General features: G+C 52.2%; 1 protein-coding gene across 1 annotated transcript in view; it reads right to left on the bottom strand.

The window, feature by feature from the left end:
* The window catches only part of SORCS1 (sortilin related VPS10 domain containing receptor 1), a 619,679-nt gene that overhangs the window by 420,056 nt on the left and 183,765 nt on the right, over positions 1–15,858 (bottom strand). Inside the window, exon 2 of the mRNA XM_066601489.1 lies at positions 626–693. Within this exon, the coding sequence (XP_066457586.1) occupies positions 626–693 (68 nt within the window). The remainder of the gene's footprint in view (positions 1–625; positions 694–15,858) is intronic.

Below are 15,858 nucleotides of genomic sequence, written 5' to 3'. Positions count from 1 at the left end.
ACCAAACCACCCAAATCCCCTGATATCTCACTTCGTCGCGTTATACGGTCGCACAAGGGGAGGAATCCAGGCTCATCTGAATCCGCCCCGAATCCGGTGAGCTTCGGTCTGTGAACACGCTGCGCACTTACCCGTATATGAGCCCTTATTCTGAAGATGCCGGACGGCGCTATGGTGGCGGCTTAAAAGCGAACCTTCTGGAGACCCTTTAAAACTTGACAGCCCCATTAAATGCATCTTCCGTCTGCTCCACTGCGCCCCCTAGTGGCATCACCACATATCTCTATGGAGGTAAGCTGGGGCCTTGGGGCGCCGTCTCCCATAGTTATATATCGTGGAATTAATCAGCACAGAATTTCGCACCTAAAAATAACACAACTTCTTAATTTGCAGTCTGAGAACTTCGGGATCAAATGGCGTTAAGCCGCTACCGACAAGCGAAGCAAATGAAACAAGACCGGCGTCTCTGGTGATGAGATCTCCCGGCCGTCTAAAGCTACAGTGTGACTAAACCTGCGAGGAGGCGACGGGACCGCCGGCGGACAAGTGTCATCAGATATCCCACTCGTCCAATTACTCCCCGCAGCCGGCGGATTCACGTAGCGCAGCAATTAGTAGGACGTACCTCCAAAGAGAGCTCTCCGTGATGCTTCCCAGGTTGTAATCGTAGAGCTTTGTCAGAATTAGTATCACCTGCAGGCGAGAAGACAGAGAGAGAAAGACAATCTCAGTTTAGTCGGAAACAATTACTGTCTGGTAGCAGCAGGATGGAGCGACCCTAGGGGAGCGTTAGCATTTGTTTTAATGGGCGCGTAATACAAATGAACAGGACCGCGGCGTGTAAAGCTAACAGGGAGCGACTGCCATGTTCGCAGGCGCTAAATAACAAGAAAGAAGGCGCCGGGCGACTGTCAGCGGGGAGTCATTGCGAGCGGAGGTGTCAGATACGGAGCCTGGGTTATACAAAGGCAGCAAAGGCCGGGAGCAAGAGGGCATTGTGGGTAAAGTAGGGCAAGAATCGCCAAAACGGCTTTCGCAAATCTTTATTAAAGACCATTTCCATTTAAAGCAACAACAACTTTGAAGCAGTCGGAAAAGTTGGGTGACGGCTGATGTGCAAACAACGGCCATGATGGGGGTCCGTCCGGCATCATGAGGGGCTCGTGGTGTTGTGGGGGCCCTCTAGGAGTCACCCATGTAGCGGAGCAGGAAGAACACACTTCTGTGTCCCCCTGGATGTAGTCTGTGCAACGTGGCAGCAGGCGATATTATGGCAGACACAACGCCCATCACCACCTATTCCAAAACATAGGGGCAGATCTACTTAAAGGGGTTGTACCACCGGGGAGGGGAGCAATGTATGACCAGCTGCTGGGACCCCAGTGATCCCGAGAACGGTGTCCCCAAGTGCCCCTATGAATGACACACAGACACGATTCCCAGGATGGCTGAGGGTCCCAGCAGTTGGACCCCAGTGATCGATGTTTATCCGGTGGGCGGGGCGGACGATCTTGGGAGATAAAACCCCTTTAAATCTTTACACAAGTTTTCTGACATTAAAGGAAAAAGAAAAACACATTTTTCCGCACACCAACTTCTGTGCAGAGACGGGTGGCTTTTAAGCATTCTGCAACTATTTTGGAGCTGGTTGTCCAGTTTGGGCCGTGCCGCCATTATATGTTCGCTGCGCTTCACGCCAGAGCAGTAGGTAGCCGGTGACAGTAAGTCTGTATAACCTGCTGACTGGAGGCGCCAAGTGGGCGGATCGTGAGGATCGTGGGGCGCCCCTGCTGATCCGCACTCCAAGAAGAGAAATCCCAGCGCCTATGCGGGCGCCGTCCATTAACCCCTTCAGTGGCAGGTTTATTATTACCATGTCGGCCTCACAGGGCCGTCAGCGATGCGATTTAATCTCGCAAGTGTTTATTAAGGAATGCGACAATCACATTGCAACATTGTAACAATTTGGGAAAATAAAAATAAAATAATTCAGAACTTTAGCAAAATCAATCAAGAAATTCTACTACTTCCCGGGTTAGCTGCCTGGTCAGATGTTCCGGGAGCGCCACTGAAGGGGTTAATAGTAAATACAGAAAGTGAGTGAAGTCTAATCTTGCATCAGTCTATTGGGGACCCCATTCCATCTCGTGACCCCAGAGCCCCGGACCCCTCATAGCATCCACTTATTGGTGCAGGCATGCAGCAAGCTGAGCCAATGACTCCCTGGCGGCCCAGTTGGCATTTGCCCCTTCTATGACCCTACGTTACTGGCTATCTACAGCAGTGCAGCAGCCTCCTGACACTGAGTGGACGCCGTGCGGCTTGTGGCGCAGCGGAGATCGAGTTTTACAAAAGATAAGAAAAGTTAACATCTTAATGAATGGTGTCTTCAGTCTTCCTTCTGAGGCCGGTTACTGCGCGGCGGAGCGCCGGCGGCAGCCTTTTGTCTCCGCTCACAGAGACCCTGCTGATACAAGAAGTGCCGCAAGGACCTTTTATTCCACTCGCTCTCCGGCCTCTACAATAGACTGACATGTCTTACTACAGACGACCCCCCCCCACCACGCCGGCCGCTGAATGCAGCCATGATTAGCGAGGGCGACGCTGATTTTTCTGCATTCAACATTCAGGTGAAGTGAAAGACGAAATCTTCCCATTGCGCAAAAGGCGCTGAAAGGAATCTAATTCTTTATTGTGTGGAGAGACATTTCCACATTGGCTCCGATCCCCCGGCGTCTCATCAGATGCAGACAGTAGCGGGCCGGCGTTAGAAGGCCTCATTCACACGGCTATTAATAACATTGTCTGACAATGGCTGCCATGTGAGCCGCTGATTTCAGGGCATCCGTTTACACGGGCACAGATTTGTCTTGCGGACTCAAACAATAAGTCACGACTCACGACCCATCTTCGGATCAAAAAAGCTGGAAGCTCCTATAGACTCCTATGGGAGCTGAATAAAAACGGGAGGGGGAGGCGAGTTCACTTGTGTCTAACGCCAGGAAACACGGGCAGCTACTGCTATTTAAGCTATTTAAGTTAATCGAAGTTGTCCTGACGCCCAACGGAATTCTGCGCTGCAGCGTATTTTTGCCGCGATACGCTCGTGTGAATGGATGAGAAAACGCTAAGTAATTTTGGAATTAGATCCCAGCTATTCTTCTCTGTTGCGATTTTCAGCCGTGTGCGGACAGCGTGAAATCACACACGTTAATACCCCAGGACGGGGCCAGCTCCAGGGTCATGTGGGCCCTTGGGGTCCCCCTTAGATCCCCCCCAGCAGGGCACACTGTAGATGGAGAGGACGGGGCCAGCTCCAGGGTCATGTGGACCCTTGGGGTCCCCCTTAGATCCCCCCCAGCAGGGCACACTGTAGATGGAGAGGACGGGGCCAGCTCCAGGGTCATGTGGGCCCCCTGGGGTCCACCTTACATCCCCCCAGCAGGGCACACTGTAGATGGAGAGGACAGGGCCAGCTCCAGGGTCATGTGGGCCCCCTGGGGTCCACCTTACATCCCCCCAGCAGGGCACACTGTAGATGGAGAGGACGGGGCCAGCTCCAGGGTCATGTGGACCCTTGGGGTCCCCCTTAGATCCCCCCCAGCAGGGCACACTGTAGATGGAGAGGACGGGGCCAGCTCCAGGGTCATGTGGGCCCCCTGGGGTCCACCTTACATCCCCCCAGCAGGGCACACTGTAGATGGAGAGGACAGGGCCAGCTCCAGGGTCATGTGGGCCCCCTGGGGTCCACCTTACATCCCCCCAGCAGGGCACACTGTAGATGGAGAGGACGGGGCCAGCTCCAGGGTCATGTGGACCCTTGGGGTCCCCCTTGATCCACCCCAGCAGGGCACACTGTAGATGGAGAGGACAGGGCCAGCTCCAGGGTCATGTGGGCCCCCTGGGGTCCACCTTACATCCCCCCAGCAGGGCACACTGTAGATGGAGAGGACAGGGCCAGCTCCAGGGTCATGTGGGCCCCCTGGGGTCCACCTTACATCCCCCCAGCAGGGCACACTGTAGATGGAGAGGACAGGGCCAGCTCCAGGGTCATGTGGGCCCCCTGGGGTCCACCTTACATCCCCCCAGCAGGGCACACTGTAGATGGAGAGGACGGGGCCAGCTCCAGGGTCATGTGGGCCCTTGGGGTCCCCCTTAGATCCCCCGGCAGGGCACACTGTAGATGGAGAGGACGGGGCCAGCTCCAGGGTCATGTGGGCCCTTGGGGTCCCCCTTACATCCCCCCAGCAGGGCACACTGTAGATGGAGAGGACAGGGCCAGCTCCAGGGTCATGTGGGCCCCCTTGGGGTCCCTCTTAGATCCCCCCGGCAGGGCACACTGTGGATGGAGAGGACGGGGCCGGCTCCAGGGTCATGTGGGCCCTTGGGGTCCCTCTTAGATCCCCCCAGCAGGGCACACTGTAGATGGAGAGGACGGGGCCAGCTCCAGGGTCATGTGGGCCCTTGGGGTCCCCCTTAGATCCCCCCCAGCAGGGCACACTGTAGATGGAGAGGACAGGGCCAGCTCCAGGGTCATGTGGGCCCCCTGGGGTCCACCTTACATCCCCCCAGCAGGGCACACTGTAGATGGAGAGGACGGGGCCAGCTCCAGGGTCATGTGGGCCCCCTGGGGTCCACCTTACATCCCCCCAGCAGGGCACACTGTAGATGGAGAGGACGGGGCCGGCTCCAGGGTCATGTGGGCCCTTGGGGTCCCCCTTAGATCCCCCCGGCAGGGCACACTGTAGATGGAGAGGATGGGGCCAGCTCCAGGGTCATGTGGGCCCTTTGGGTCCCCCTTAGATCCCCCCCAGCAGGGCACACTGTAGATGGAGAGGACGGGGCCAGCTCCAGGGTCATGTGGACCCTTGGGGTCCCCCTTAGATCCCCCCCAGCAGGGCACACTGTAGATGGAGAGGACAGGGCCAGCTCCAGGGTCATGTGGGCCCCCTGGGGTCCACCTTACATCCCCCCAGCAGGGCACACTGTAGATGGAGAGGGCGGGGCCAGCTCCAGGGTCATGTGGGCCCTTGGGGTCCCCCTTAGATCCCCCAGCAGGGCAGCCTGTAGATAGAGAGGACGGGGCCAGCTCCAGGGTCATGTGGGCCCTTGGGGTCCCCCTTACATCCCCCCAGCAGGGCACACTGTAGATGGAGAGGACAGGGCCAGCTCCAGGGTCATGTGGGCCCTTGGGGTGCCTCTTAGATCCCCCCGGCAGGGAACACTGTAGATGGAGAGCACGGGGCCAGCTCCAGGGTCATGTGGGCCCTTGGGGTCCCTCTTAGATCCCCCCGGCAGGGCACACTGTAGATGGAGAGGACGGGGCCAGCTCCAGGGTCATGTGGGCCCTTGGGGTCCCCCTTAGATCCCCCAGCAGGGCAGCCTGTAGATGGAGAGGACGGGGCCAGCTCCAGGGTCATGTGGGCCCTTGGGGTCCCTCTTAGATCCCCCCGGCAGGGCACACTGTAGATGGAGAGGACGGGGCCGGCTCCAGGGTCATGTGGGCCCTTGGGGTCCCTCTTAGATCCCCCCAGCAGGGCACACTGTGGATGGAGAGGACGGGGCCGGCTCCAGGGTCATGTGGGCCCTTGGGGTCCCTCTCAGATCCCCCCGGCAGGGCACACTGTAGATGGAGAGGACGGGGCCAGCTCCAGGGTCATGTGGGCCCTTGGGGTCCCTCTTAGATCCCCCCGGCAGGGCACAGTGTAGATGGAGAGGATGGAGCCAGCTCCAGGGTCATGTGGGCCCTTGGGGTCCCCCTTAGATCCCCCAGCAGGGCAGCCTGTAGATGGAGAGGACGGGGCCAGCTCCAGGGTCATGTGAGCCCTTGGGGTCCCCCTTACATCCCCCCAGCAGGGCACACTGTAGATGGAGAGGACGGGGCCAGCTCCAGGGTCATGTGGGCCCCTGGGGTCCCTCTTAGATCCCCCCGGCAGGGCACACTATAGATGGAGAGGACGGGGCCAGCTCCAGGGTCATGTGGGCCCTTGGGGTCCCTCTTAGATCCCCCCAGCAGGGCACACTGTAGATAGAGGGGTCTCTAATCAGGTCCTTCTCTTTTTGGCTGAACTCCTTGAAGCACCTGGAAACGTTCTCTACATAATAAGATCTGTCAGATCTGCCGCTCGTTACCCTCCTGATCGGCACGAGGAGAGTAACATATAACAGACGGGGAGTACTGATGTGATGGCTGCAGACATAACTAGCGGGTCGCCCGCTGTCACCCGCTGTCACCCGCCGTCACCCGCCGTCACCCGCCGTCACCCGCCGTCACCCGCCGTCACCCGCTGTTACCCGCTCAGTACCTGCTTCTACCGGCATTCATTAAACAAAGGTAATAACAAGTACTGATATATGGGGTGTAGTAAGTCAGTCCATACTGATCCTAGGAGGTTAGCGTCACAAGCGGCTTCTGTGCTTCAGGGGAGGTCATCCCATTAATATCTGCCACTTGCTTCTTATCCCTGATGTGCGCTTATCAAACAAGGCATAAACTATATACTCCACAGTAATCCAAGACTAAGAAACTCATTAGGGCTCATTGACACGAGGGTATTTGTGCAGCAGAAGGAAGTCTAGGGGAATTCCTTTTTCTCCCCTGCAGGGGAACTCCTCCATCCCCACTGACACGAAGGGAGTCCCCAGCAATAAAGAGAAGCCCTGGGGGAACCCTTTCACCTCCCCGGGGTTCTTTTCATCACAGAGATATGGGGACTCCCCGGGGAGATGAAGGGAACCCCTGGGGTAATTAAGGGAAGCCCCAGCATGGATGAAGCTAGCCCCTGGCAGGGGTTCCCTTCATTACTGCTGGGGACTAACAGGATCTTACAGTGGGACATTTAAAAAGTGAAAACTTGCCGCTCGGATGGACTCCGGGGCGGCCGCCGCGATCTCTCCCTCTTGTGGCCAGACTCCTGAACAGCAGCACATTTTTTCTGTCGCTCATCAGCATTGTTTCAATGTATACAGTTCAGGACTTCAGCGCAGAAAAATCGTCCGTTCATTTGAATAATTATCTTGGAAACCAAAACTTCAGATTATTAATGACGACTTAATTAGCCGCATAAAACTGCGTGTGAATGAGGCGCTAATGAGCCAAAGCAGAAGACAAACGTGTGGCGTGCAGCGATGACAGTGTGGGTTGGGCATGTGCTCACTGCTCCCTGGGCGGCGCGGCCCGTCGCTCGCTCATTATCCCTGTTATCTGCGCCTCCTTCGCATGGATCATTTCCTGCAGCTAAGTTACATGCGTCAAAACATGGCGTCTAACGGAACCAGTGATCTCCTGTGGAACCGACAGATGAGCAAAAAACGTAACAAAAAAGATCAGCGGCGGGATTCCTGCTGTGTGAAAGAAAAGGTCCTGACCGATCATGTTGCAGAAAATCACTGCAGCCTCCATAGACTCTGTGAGAAGCGGCTGGCGAAAGGGGATTAATTTCCAAGTAGTGCAGATGCTGGGGTTCCCCTGCAGGGGAGAAAAAGGAATCCCCCTGTAGCAAGAAGAGAGGCGTGGACACGTTAGTTGGAGCTCCAGCCTTGTATTCAGCTGACTGTGCAGCCCGTTGGTCAGAACGATTCCTGACATCCTCCTCCGACCCCTTTCAGGGATGAGCTGTTTCCGTCCGCAGGATCCCCTTCCGCTGGATGTTTTCCTCGATCGCGCCATTCTCTGTATACTTTCCACACCGTTACATGATAACCCCCCGCTGTTGGCGGTGAGACCCCGGCTAGTCTAGCACCGATGACCGGCCTTGCTGGAAGTCGCTCCGATCGCTGGATCTAATGTGGATTCACACTGAAACTGATCTGCGGAAAACTTTTTTTTTATGCCGCACTCCGGGGCACGGGGGGAATTACCATAGAGGGAAGCGCCAATCATGAGAGGGCCGGGGTCTGATAAAGGGCCCGGGGCTCTAATTAAGGGGCCAGGGCTCTGATAAAGGGCTGTTCACTGAGTAGTGGGAGGTACGGCTCATTACTAGGCCACCCTCTAATGTAACTACTTCTTGTGAGCGTCGGCCACTTGCTTATTGTTCTGTCCATTGGGAAACCAGAATTCAACCAAACTCCAGAATCATCACGCGACGGTGAACGATACACGGATGGGGGGCGGCGCAGAGGTGGGCGGGGCTTCTGTCGCTCGCTCATTATCATTTTCACTCCCAGTAATGACACCAGATAGAGGCATTTTGTCGTTTCCAGGTGCGTTCTGCCCGCTGTAATATGTCTTCAGTCCGTTAGGCATAGCGAACCGAATAAACCTACAACATTGTAGGACCTACTCGTACAACGTAACGCCTGCAGCCGCCGCTCTCCTCGCGATACGTAACGCCTGCAGCCGCCGCTCTCATCACAATACATAATGCCTGCAGCCGCCGCTCTCCTCGCGATATGTAACGCCTGCAGCCGCCGCTCTCATCACGATACGTAACGCCTGCAGCAGCCGCTCTCCTGGCGATACGTAACGTCTGAAGCCGCCGCTCTCCTGGCGATACGTAACGTCTGCAGCCGCCGCTCTCGTCACGATACGTAACGTCTGAAGCCGCCGCTCTCCTCGCGATACGTAACGTCTGCAGCCGCCGCTCTCCTCGCGATACGTAACGCCTGCAGCCGCGGCTCTCGTCGCGATACGTAACGCCTGCAGCCGCGGCTCTCGTCGCGATACGTAACGCCTGCAGCCGCGGCTCTCGTCGCGATACGTAACGCCTGCAGCCGCGGCTCTCGTCGCGATATGTAACGCCTGCAGCCGCGGCTCTCGTCGCGATACGTAACGCCTGCAGCCGCGGCTCTCGTCGCGATACGTAACGCCTGCAGCCGCCGCTCTCCTCGCGATACGTAACGCCTGCAGCCGCCGCTCTCCTCGCGATACGTAACGTCTGAAGCCGCCGCTCTCCTCGCGATACGTAACGCCTGAAGCCGCCGCTCTCCTCGCGATACGTAACGCCTGCAGCCGCCGCTCTCCTCGTGATACGTAACGTCTGCAGCCGCCGCTCTCATCACGATACGTAACGTCTGCAGCCGCCGCTCTCCTCGCGATACGTAGCGTCTGCAGCCGCCGCTCTCCTCGCGATACGTAACGTCTGCAGCCGCCGCTCTCCTCGCGATACGTAACGTCTGCAGCCGCCGCTCTCCTCGCAATACGTAACGTCTGCAGCCGCCGCTCTCCTCGCGATACGTAACGTCTGCAGCCGCCGCTCTCATCACGATACGTAACGTCTGCAGCCGCCGCTCTCCTCGCGATACGTAGCGTCTGCAGCCGCCGCTCTCCTCGCGATACGTAACATCTGAAGCCGCCGCTCTCCTCGCGATACGTAACGTCTGAAGCCGCCGCTCTCCTCGCGATACGTAACGCCTGCAGCCGCCGCTCTCCTCGCGATACGTAACGCCTGCAGCCGCCGCTCTCCTCGCGATACGTAACGCCTGCAGCCGCCGCTCTCCTCGCGATACGTAACGCCTGCAGCCGCCGCTCTCCTCGCGATACGTAACGCCTGCAGCCGCCGCTCTCCTCGCGATACGTAACGCCTGCAGCTGCCGCTCTCCTCGCGATACGTAACGCCTGCAGCCGCCGCTCTCCTCACGATACGTTACGCCTGCAGCCGCCGCTCTCCTCGCGATATGTAACGCCTGCAGCCGCCGCTCTCCTCACGATACGTAACGCCTGCAGCCGCCGCTCTCATCGTGATACGTAACGCCTGCAGCCGCCGCTCTCCTCGCGATACGTTACGCCTGCAGCCGCCGCTCTCCTCGCGATACGTAACACCTGCAGCCGCCGCTCTCGTCGCGATACGTAACGCCTTCAGCCGCCGCTCTCGTCGCGATACGTAACGCCTTCAGCCGCCGCTCTCGTCGCGATACGTAACGCCTGCAGCCGCCGCTCTCCTCGTGATACATAATGTCTGCAGCCGCCGCTCTCCTCGCGATATGTGATGCCTGCAGTCGCTGCTCTTGTCGCGATACGTAACGTCTGCCGTTGCCGCTCTCCTCGCGATACGTAACGCCTGCAGCAGCCGCTCTCCTCGCGATATGTGATGTCTGCAGCTGCCGCTCTCCTCGCGATACGTAACGCCTGCAGCCGCCACTCTCATCGCGATACGTAACGCCTGCAGCCACCGCTCTCGTCACGATACGTAACGCCTGCAGCCGCCGCTGTCATCACGATACGTGACGTCTGAAGCCGCTGCTCTCCTCGTGATACGCAACGCCTGCAGCCGCCGCTCTCATCACGATACGTGACGTCTGAAGCCGCCGCTGTCCTCGCGATACGTAACGTCTGAAGCCGCCGCTCTCCTCGTGATACATAACGTCTGCAGTTGCCGCTCTCGTCGCGATACGTAACGCCTGCAGCCGCCGCTCTCCTCCCTTTATTCGTTACTCCCCATAGGCTGCTGGTATTTCTTATCTATGGGATATTTGGGATGCGCTCTGAAGCGCCGCCAGTAACATCATACAGCTGATCTGCGCCTCGTGTACTCAGGAGCTCTGCAGCGTGCCGGCTGCCAGGAATTAATAATCACCTGGATTTGGCTCAAAGTTTGATCAGTTTTTGTTTCTTCTTGCTCTACAAAGTAAGATTCTGCTCCCTCTGCTTTGGCGCAGTCATGTGACCTGCGCTCTGATACTTCTTGTAAGGCGATATTCTCCACGCCCAGAACCCCCATACAGGCTTGTACAGACGGGCCTGGTTTATGTTGTGTTGCTATGATAATCACGGCTGCACATTGGGGCGATACGAAGCCGTTGGTTTCACCGGTTTAGTTTTCACTATCAGGATTCTCACGCCTTAAAACTACGAGCAAGAAAAGGTAGGAAAAAAACGATATTCCCACTTTTTTACAAACTTGCGCCTTATAACGCGGAGGTTGAATATTCAAGAAAAATAAACCCTGGTTTATGCGCGAATATACTCCGTAGTCACAGGCATATTGGCACATGCACCCAGGAGTTCTCACCATGCTGTGCACTGCAGCACATCTCTTTCTGGGAACCGCCTGCAGCGCTGCTCATCCTCTGGATCCCTGAACAGTCCCAGCGGGTGATAAGATGCAGTGGCAGCACTGTATACGCTATATGCCGTTGGTGGGCTGTGGATGACACCCCCAAGGCCTCTGCGAGGCTCATAGTATTGGCTGGCGGAGGATTTTAAGTCAAGTAACATCCTGAGAGGCGCCCAAATTGTGCTTTTTGGAGTTTTATGCCAGGCCCTGCCCCTTTTTCAAGCAGTTAAAGGGAGTGGCTGGGCACATTTTCTATAATTTAGTCCAGAAGCCGTCATAGATTATTTCAGGACCCTCTCCCGGCTCCTGGCTGCCGCCGCTGTCGCTCTGCATTACGGACGGGCACCAGACGTGACAGAAGCGGCCCGCACCTCTTAATATATTTGTCACTTTCACCCAAGTGCACAGTTCACTCCAACCGATGCATGAAATAACAGTCCTAGTAAATGTGCCTCAGGGCTTCTTTCCCACAAGCGTATATTGGCTCGCCGTTTACACGGCCGGCCGATATACGCTGTGATCTGATGCATTGGATTCCATTGCATCACATCACATGGGCGTATTCCTGAGACATAAAAGCGCCCGGCTGGCCAATATAGCGCCGGGTGTTTTTACGTCGGATCCAGAAGATAGTCCTGGAACTATCTGTTGGGCCAGAATACGTCGGTCGCTGCATGCGCTCCTATGGAAGCCAATGACAGCAAATGGGGAAGGGAGGTGGGAGGGAATTCAGCAGCGTGACTGTTAAACTCCCTCCCTCTTCTCTCCTCCCCTCCGGCTGATTACATTGGGAGGGGGCGGGATGGAACGGAGAGAGGAGGTGAGCTGGCGAGGGGGAGGGAAGGGGAAACGGCATGGTAGCATCAGCGTATATGTGCCAAGGCCCATGCTGTCTGAATGGGCACACAAACGTTAGATTTGTGCGCCCTTTCATGAGTTTTTACATCTCACATCGTAGTGTATATCGGCCGGCTGTGAAAACGGCGGCCGATATACGCTCGTGTGAAAGAGCCCTCACTGACTAACATCCATAGCACAGGTAGAAATAGTCAGCGAACCCTTAAATGTTATAAGCTACAAATCCACTTCAGCACCAATAAACATTTCCTGGAGCCACAAATGAGAATTTTAGTGTTAAAGAGGAATTTTTGATCCTTCCTCCATGTAAATGCGTTTCCGTTCATCAGTATTTCTGGGATGCCTTATGTGCATAGCCCTCTTTAAGTCCTGCCATAGTATCTCCATAGAGTTGAGGTCAGGACTTGGCCTTTCCAAAACTACAAACCTTCTTTTCCATCATTCTTCAGTTGATTACTTATGTACTTTGGGTCTTTGTCTTGTTGCATCACCTGACTCATCATCTTGCGGTCATTAATGGTGGCTCTTGCATCCTCCTGTAAACTGCTCTGATCAACTTTTAAATTTATTGTTCCCTCAATGATAACAATATGTCCAGGCCCTGAGGAGCAGAGCAGCTCCAAATCATGATGTCTTGTTCCACCATAGCACCACACCATGGTGCCCCCACACTGCCGCTACAAGCCATGATGTTCCCTTTCACTCAAACCCGAAACCATAGTGCCTCTTCCACCATAGCCCCAAACCATGATGCCCCTACACTAAGGACCTAAAACAAGATGTTCACCCGAACATAGACACAAACCATGGCGCTCCCTTCTGCATTTGTACTGAACACTTACACGTTGTCTTCTCCATCCACAGAACATTTCCCAGAAGCATCGAGGAACAAACAGGAGGTCTCAGTGACACTTGGCTTGTTGTTAGCGGCCGGCAGAGCGATGGAACAGGACGCTACTGGTTTAGGCTTTATTCAAACAAGCGTATATCGGCCGCGTTTTCAGGCCCGACTGATATATGCGACCATCTGAGGCATTGGTTTCCAATCCATTCGTTCACGAGGGCGAATATGCGGCGTGTAAAAACGGCACACCGTAAAAAATGGAAAATACGCAACCAAAAAAAAAACCGCGGGCGAATATACGATGGGTAAAAGATAGTTCTGATTCTATAGACTGATATATGACGGCGGACCCCGTGCACATCGTGTGAATGGGTGCAAAAACGATAATTAAGCACAGGACTTTATTGCGGAAAATCAGCCATTCATGCAAATTTACGGCGCGGACGAGAAAACACAAAAACATATACGTTCTTGTGAAGAGTCCTTAGACTGATAGAAGAGCCCTGCATGTCCTCCATCTGCAGGTAATAACTACATCCAGGTGTTCGGCTTTTGTAACTTTTTCCACTTGTTAGATTACATCAAGTTACAGAGCAAACAGAGCTTGATGAGAAGAACAGATGCGTCAGTAGCCAGGCATTATGTGCCTTTATTTAATGGGCAAAGCACCTGGAAAGCCCACACCTCAAAACTCATCTCCTTCATTAGCATTTAGAAGAGTTTATTAACACACTTACTTTATGTTTTATCAGTGCCCTGGGATGTACTCAATAAAAGACGTGTGTGGTGCAGCTAGGATGGATAGATAGAGAGATGGATAGATAGATAGATAGAGAGATGGATAGATAGAGAGATAGATAGATAGAGAGATAGATAGATAGATAGATAGATAGATAGATAGATAGATAGATAGATAGATAGATAGATAGATAGATAGATAGATAGATAGATATGGGATAGATAGATAATAGATAGATAGATAGATAGATAGATAGATAGATAGATAGGAGATAGATAGATAGATAGGAGATAGGAGATAGGAAATAGATAGATAGATAGATAGATAGGAGAGAGATAGATAGATAGAAGATAAATAGATAGATAGATATTAGATAGATAGATAGATAGGAGATAGATAGATAGATAGGAGATAGATAGATAGATAGGAGATAGATAGATAGATAGGAGAGAGATAGATAGATAGGAGAGAGATAGATAGATAGATAGGAGAGAGATAGATAGATAGATAGATAGATAGATAGATAGATAGATAGATAGATAGATAGATAGATATGGGATAGATAGGAGATAGATAGATAGATGGATAGATAGGAGATAGATAGGAGATAGATAGATAGATGGATATGAGATAGATAGGAGATAGATAGATAGATAGATAGGAGAGAGATAGATAGATAGAAGATAAATAGATAGATAGATATTAGATAGATAGATAGATAGATAGATAGATAGATAGATAGATAGATATGGGATAGATAGATAATAGATAGATAGATAGATAGATAGATAGATAGATAGGAGATAGATAGATAGATAGATAGATAGATAGATAGATAGATAGATAGATAGATAGATAGATAGGAGAGAGATAGATAGATAGAAGATAAATAGATAGATAGATATTAGATAGATAGATAGATAGGAGATAGATAGATAGATAGGAGATAGGAGATAGATAGGAGATAGGAGATAGATAGATAGATAGATAGGAGAGAGATAGATAGATAGATAGATAGATAGATAGATAGGAGAGAGATAGATAGATAGAAGATAAATAGATAGATAGATATTAGATAGATAGATAGATAGATAGATATGGGATAGATAGGAGATAGATAGATAGATGGATAGATAGGAGATAGATAGGAGATAGATAGATAGATAGAAGATAAATAGATAGATAGATATTAGATAGATAGATAGATAGATAGATAGATAGATAGGAGATAGATAGATAGATGGATAGATAGGAGATAGATAGGAGATAGATAGATAGATAGATAGATAGGAGATAGATAGATAGATAGATGGATATGAGATAGATAGGAGATAGATAGATAGATAGATGGATAGATAGGAGATAGAGAGATAGATAGATGGATAGATAGGAGATAGATAGATAGATAGGAGATAGATAGATAGATAGATAGATAGATAGATAGATAGGAGATAGATAGATAGATAGATGGATAGATAGATAGATAGATAGGAGATAGATAGATAGATAGATAGATAGATAGATAGATAGATAGGAGATAGATAGATGGATAGATAGATATGAGATAGATAGGAGATAGATAGATAGATGGATAGATAGATATGAGATAGATAGATAGATAGATAGATATGAGATAGATAGATAGATAGATAGATAGATAGATAGGAGATAGATAGGAGATAGATAGATAGATAGATAGATAGATAGATAGATAGATAGATAGATAGATAGATAGATGATAGATATGAGATAGATAGATAGGAGATGGATAGATTTTGTCTCATATATCTCTCTTTTCTCCCTCTCTTATCCCTCAGTCTCTAATATCTCTCTCATCTATCTTATCTCCCTTTTATCTTTCTTTTTCATTATCTCTACTTCTCATATTTCTCTCTCTCTCATGTCTCTCTCGCACGTCTCTTTCTCTCCCTCGTGTCTCTCTCTCTAATGTCTCTCTCTAATGTCTCTCTATCTTATGTCTCACACTCGTATGTCTTTCTCTCTCATGCCTCTCTCTAATATCTATCTCACATGTCTTTCTCTCTCTTACGTCTCTCTCATGTCTCTTTCTCTCCCTCATGTCTCTCTCTCTCACGTCTTTCATGTCTCTCTCTCATGTCTCTCTCACGTGGCTCTTTCTCTCTCTCACTTCTCTCTCTAATGCCTCTCTCATTTGTCTCTCTCTCTAATATCTCTTTCGTTTGTCTCTTTCTCTCTCTCATCTCTCTCTCATGTCTCTCTCTCGTGGCTCTTTCTCTCTTCCACGTCTCTCTCTAATATCTCTCACATCTCTTTCATGTCTCTCTCTCATGTCTCTTTCTCTCTCTTGTGTCTCTCTCATGTCTGTCTCTCGCCTGTCTCTCCACCCATCCTGCCTTTGCAGTAATGTCAGAGGGGTAGATGTGTTTTGGGTGATCTTT

The sequence above is a fragment of the Eleutherodactylus coqui genome, chromosome 4, assembly GCF_035609145.1.
Source record: "Eleutherodactylus coqui strain aEleCoq1 chromosome 4, aEleCoq1.hap1, whole genome shotgun sequence".
Taxonomy (NCBI): Eukaryota; Metazoa; Chordata; class Amphibia; order Anura; family Eleutherodactylidae; genus Eleutherodactylus; species Eleutherodactylus coqui.
The sequence above is the reverse complement of the archived record's forward strand: the minus strand, read 5'-3'. Positions and strand labels throughout refer to the sequence as shown.